This window comes from Eleutherodactylus coqui, chromosome 1, assembly GCF_035609145.1.
Source record: "Eleutherodactylus coqui strain aEleCoq1 chromosome 1, aEleCoq1.hap1, whole genome shotgun sequence".
In the NCBI taxonomy this organism is placed as follows: Eukaryota; Metazoa; Chordata; class Amphibia; order Anura; family Eleutherodactylidae; genus Eleutherodactylus; species Eleutherodactylus coqui.
Window position 1 is genome coordinate 297,328,676 of NC_089837.1, and position 6,000 is coordinate 297,334,675.

Below are 6,000 nucleotides of genomic sequence, written 5' to 3' on the forward strand. Positions count from 1 at the left end.
ATAAGCTAAAATGGTCTGTCAGTACTAAAGTTACCATGCAGTGTTTTTCCTCAGCTATCATTGCATGCTTTTTAATTACACTAAGATTACGGCAAATCCTAAATCTTAATTCTCTCAGATTGGTGTTTTACGTAAAATGTAATAAAGATACATACAGATTATGTTACGATTGTATGCATGCTCTTTCAGTCATTTGAACATCACTTATATGCACTGTCTTCATTGTAACCAGAAAATTAGAATATTGTCATTTTTGGATTAATTATGAAAAATTGCATAATTGATAATATAGTATTTTTGCTTACAAACACCACTACAGAATTAAGATTTTCTATATGAGAAGTGCTTTGGGGTATCAATTTAATGCAAAACTGGCTAAAAATCTCTTTATCTTATCAGTAAAATGGACTGTCCTGTCTGATGTATATTCGACTTATCCCAAGCAGTGACAGGACCTACACTAGCCCTAAACCAGGCTTCATGGCAATAAACTGTGAGATTATCCAGCGGATTGACATATGCTACTGCAATGGGTTATTTCTCGGCAACAGAAATAACCCATTGCAGTTAATTTTGCAGTCCCAAGCTGGCTGTAGACAGAACTAGTCATTTACTATATGAATGCGCTTATTGCATTGCATACTATATGAATGAGCTGATGGGTAGAGATATTTTTGCCCAGCTTTACATGGCAGCTTCTAATCTATGGGTGCAGACATTCCTATGTTGTCTTTTTTGGTATAGTAATGTTTTTCGAGAATACCTCAAGCAATTTGAGCTACATACTAGGGGAAACTAGAACAATAACATTCTCTTGTATACTCTTATCTGGCTATCAATGGTGCCAGGTGATCTAAATTTCCACATAAATGTGTAAACGTTGCCTAAAGCACATTAATACATTCAGGGCCCCACTGTCGTCATATCAAACTTGGTCAAGCGATGATGCAATGAAAGATAGACCATTGTAGTTTCACAGTGAATAGAAAATGACTTAGATTGTATTGGTCTATTGCAGTATAGTAAAACAGGAATTTTTTTCCCTCTTCAAGCACACCAGAAAAAAAAAGTATAACTGGTGGCAAATCAGTTTGATTGCTTTTGGTCATTTTTAATTTTTGGACATTTTTCAGGTAACTGCAGCACAAAGCAGCAAAATGAAAAAAGCTGCTATCCATACAAGTCGATCTTCCCTCACAGGAGACCTGTCTGGAACAACCCCTTCTGGTGCCAAAATGAGTCGACCAGGTAAGTCACTTAAAAAACAACATTGCCAGGGCCTGTGCCTTCAATGTAGAATCCACTTCATTGGCAATGTCCACTTGGGGTATCATAAATGTTATAATTGTTTCATGGAAAAGTTTGTTACCTGCGTGTTAGGATTTGTTCTAACCTTTTGTAAATTTGTTTCATAAGTGGTAGCAAGTTGTTGGCACAGGCTAAGGGCTAATGTCCACGGGCGTATGCATAAAACGGCATGGGTCTTCTGTGTCGTTTTACACATAGGAAGCCCTTTCGCCCCGCCAGCAGAGACCACATATCGCTGGGTATGCACTGCGCATGTCCGTGAATCTGATGTCACGGACGTGTGCAGCGTGACTATTACAATTTTTTTTTAGTTTCCCGCTCTGTTTAGAGCGGGGACAGCGTTTCGATATGGAGCCCATAGGAGAGCTCTGTACCATACACAGAGAAATAGTGCATGCTGCCATTTACTTCTCTGCCGTATGAAAACTCTTATGTCCACATGCTGGTGTGCATTAAAGAATGAAAGTCCATTGACTTTCATTGCCTCCATTCACTGCTTAGCTTGTGTGGTTTGTGGTGAAAAAGCTCCAGCGGACATTAGCCCTAAACAGGCTGCACAAGTCGCTCAGTCAGACAAATGAGACTTGCGTGCAAAACAACCATAAGGCTGTGCTCACACACTTTGGTGTGTATGTCTGAGGTATATGCAATGACAATTTCCCGTCGTATACATGGTATATGCTCCTTTTTGCAGGATGCCCTTGTATTGAAGTGCAGTCAACTACTGTTTCCAATACAGTTGATTAAAGGCGTGTTAACACATACCAGCCAGAGGGATGTCAAAAGGACATTCTTTTGACCTACAATCCAGTCCATTGAGGTCCATAAAGAATTTTCCTAATGTATATGTAACTATATACCCTTTAACAAGCTGCTAGTTGCAGGAAACATAGTAACTGGATTGGGAGCAGTGTCCTATGGATGACTAGCTTAATACAACAGCAACAACACAGTTTGAAAATGAATAGTTTATGGTAAACCAAAAAACATAACAAGAGGTTTCTTCAAATTCAACACAAAATGCCACTCTTAATGCAGTCTAAGAATGATTCAACCCCCTGAATAGAATCCGTCACATGAGTTTACAAATCAGGTGTTGTCTCCAACACCCCTGATGCAACTAATCATTAGACGCTAGGGTTTCATTGATTGTGATGTTTGATGGCACGCTCGGAATATGAACAACTCAATAGAATGGTCCTGAAAGTTAAGAGAAGAGATCATTGCCTTGCACAAACAAGGAAAAGCATACGAAACATAGCATATGCACTGAATATTCCTAGAGATACAATCAGAAGCATAGTGCAAAGTTAAAGGAACACAGGTTACAGGTTTTTTTTTTCCTCCCCAATTAAATCTTTATTCATATCCTAAACCGACATGATACAGATATTTTATAAACTTGCATGGAAAGGATACAAATTTAGATAAGGTTGAGAGAGGATAATCATATCAGAGTAGAAATATTCAATGGTATGATATGATGCAAATTATCTAGCTGGTCAGGCTACACTATCTTGAATTAGCAGAAAGCGGGAGCCATCACCGGCTGTCACCAGATTGCTGAAGAGGCAGGTGGTCAAAAACCCATGAGGAACTGAAAAGACGTACAGCAAGATTTGGTGGCAACAGAAACTTTGCTTCCTCTGGCAATGGAAACCTGAAACTTGTGGAGGACAAGATGGATTCAATCAAGTATCAGGAAATCCTAGGAGAAGACGTCAGCCAGTCTTCTGTGAGGAAGCTAGCGTTTGGGCGGCATTCAATCTTCCAACAGGGCAATGATCCCAGACACGTACGACAAAGTGCACCAAGGCTTGGTTTCAGAAGATTCTGGAGTGGCCCGTCTTTGGGATTTGAAGAAGGCAACTGCAGCAAGCAAACCTGGAATATTAGTTAACTGGAGGGCATTGTCCTCGAGGAATGGGCTAAGGTTTCCAGAACTGCTGTCAGAAGCTGCTGTCTGGCTCCGCATCATGTTTGTAGTAGGCCACAACAAGAAAAGGGTGCGCTACTAAGTTTAAAAGATGCTTGTCCCTAAGGGGTTAAACAATTCTGAGACCGCAGTAGTCTGTGTGTGTGCGTATATAATATAAATATATATCTATATATGTGTGTGTGTATGTGTATATATATATATCTATATATATATATATATATATATCTAAGGTTATGAGCAGCATGAAATCTGATGCAATGATGGTGGTATACTGACTAATAATCCTCACCCTTCTCATTTTCTTATTGTAGATCCTAAGAAAAGCGGCAGCCGTGCTGGGAGCCGTACCGGTAGCCGTGCCAGCAGTCGCAGGGGAAGTGATGCCTCTGACTTTGACCTTCTAGAGACACAGTCTGCTTGTTCAGACACCTCAGAGAGTAGTGCTGCTGGGGGACCATCCCGCAGGGGACTGTCTAAACCTTCGAAAATCCCCACCATGTCCAAGAAAACTGCAAGCACTCCCAAAACTTCAGGCACCAAGAGATAGTCCTAAATGAATCAAATCTCTGGCACAAGAGCAAACCGCCTAGAAACGCAGCAGACCCGAATTTTTTCTACCATGCACTGTACATCTGGATGTACGCTGGTTCTCCGTGGAGAAGTTTCTATCGTCTGTACATGTATACAAGAACAATGTTTATAACTGCCTTATCTGTTTCTCTTGTTTTTGTATGTTACTACTTCCATGTGAATATTTCTGTAGATACAAAGCCTTGTGTGAATTCCTGGGAAGATTCAGGGACTCTAGTAGATCGAAGGAGTGTGAAACGGGAGAGTAGACGGCTAATGCGTTGATTTTGTGGGATATGAGACCCTTTTTGTTAGGGTCAATATCCTGAGGCAACACTACTAAACTTTAATATGGAAATCCTCTGTTTTGTATGAACTATTCTTTATTAAATCGCAGAGGGATCAGAGACTGACGTGAGATTTTACTAAGATTTAGTCTTTCTGAATTGACAGCACTTGCACATCCTGCTTTGACCATATATTAAGGATATCAAGTCTCTTGCAGCAACTGCCGCAGCCACATGTGACAGTAAATTCCAAATCCTGGTGCAGCATAGATTAGCGTATGCTTCTCCACCGCCATTTTGCACTCATGCCAGATTTCGCTGATTTTCTAATTGTAAACTACATTTGTTTTATTTATCTGCTTAGGATTTTTCTTATTTATTATTTAATGGTCATTCCACTTAGAATTTGTGTGACATGTTCATTTTTTGTAATAAACACTCACCGTTGTGCGTCCAATAAATGGGACTCACCAGCACAAATCCTTCCTCACGTTTGTATGCTGGCTTCTGCTGACAGAACGACCCTGGAGGGTAGACTTGTTAGAGCTTGGATGGATCCCTCCTGCTATCGGCCATTACATCCAGTTCTAACCAGGCTGCTGTGTGATTTTCTCAATTAGTTTGCTACAGAAATTGACGCTGTACCAATGAACTGTTAAACAACAACACTTTTGTATTAAAATTGCTTGCAGTAACAACTTATCGCTTAGCCTTTGTCATTTGTTTCAGGTTTGTTTGGTTTTTTGCATGTATTGATTACTGATGGGTAATAATTTCCTTTTAGCTGACTTCCTAACCTCGCTTGTGGATGACTGTATCATATGTGCTACACTATTAGTCTGCTTCTGTAATACTAGGTAGACTATTTTACAAAACACCGATTTCCATGATGTGCATGATCAGGTACAGGAACACCGGTGATAGAGATTGAAACAAAGACGTCCTGCAATCTAAAAACTCAGGTATAAAAGAACTGCTTTAAAGGGGTTTTCCAGGCAGCGGCTGCTCTCAGTGCCAGGATACACTGGGGTCAGAGTGAAAGCCGCTGCTCCGACCCCTGTGTGTAGTGGCTGGTGCTTGTAAGTGCATCTGCAGCTCTCATAGAATTCAGTGGGAGCCATGCCTGCAATTACAAGCATTGACCACCACACGGGTCGGAGCAGTGGATTCCACTCTGACCCTAGTGTATCCTGGCGCTGCCCGGTAAACCCATTTAGAGTAAAAGCATCTTACAAAACATGCTAACGCATTTCGAACAAGGTTCTTAATCATAGCTGTTTTTGCTACAAAATAACTACTCAAATATGCATAACCAATAAAGTCAGCATTTGTTATGCAGCACCCGTTCACATATAAAAATGTGATGTATTACTGAGAAATATTTTTCATGTAGTTTACATGTCATGGGACTACATAAACGATAAATAATATAACCTCTTATTTTTTAAGTGTCGCTTTTCTTGCAAAATGAAACGATATCCATTCTTTCCATATGATCCACAACCATAACAACCCTTTATAGACAGCCATGTTTTACTCCCTTTATTCTCACAGTTTAAACTCATAGATCCGACCTTGGAACAACGCAAATGAACAATTTTAGAAAAAACCTTGATGCAACCAAATTCCACACTAAATGCAGTTGAAAAGACCAAGGTGCATTCTGAATTAAGAGGGAGACCACCATTACTGAGACGACATCTCCTGCAAAAGATAAATCCAAAAATGCTATCTTTTCCTTCTGTACTTTCACCAAAAACCTCAAATTTTAAATTAATGTATGGCTACTACAAATCATAATGATGTAACGGCCATACTAGACTAAAGACCCAGAAAACCAGATGTCGGAAATGAAAGTGCAGTTCCCAGTAGCAAGAGAGGGTGTAAATTTCACTC

The 6,000-nt window shown here is 40.0% G+C and overlaps 1 protein-coding gene across 15 annotated transcripts in view; it reads left to right on the forward strand.

The window, feature by feature from the left end:
* MACF1 (microtubule actin crosslinking factor 1) overlaps window positions 1–4,806 on the forward strand; it is a 184,512-nt gene extending 179,706 nt beyond the window's left edge. For all 15 annotated transcript variants that reach the window (XM_066573920.1, XM_066573971.1, XM_066573929.1 and 12 more), the window contains 2 exons: window positions 1,134–1,248; window positions 3,559–4,806. In XM_066573920.1, the coding sequence (XP_066430017.1) occupies window positions 1,134–1,248; window positions 3,559–3,794 (351 nt within the window). In that variant the 3' untranslated portion in view covers window positions 3,795–4,806. The remainder of the gene's footprint in view (window positions 1–1,133; window positions 1,249–3,558) is intronic.
* Window positions 4,807–6,000: the final 1,194 nt, after the last annotated feature.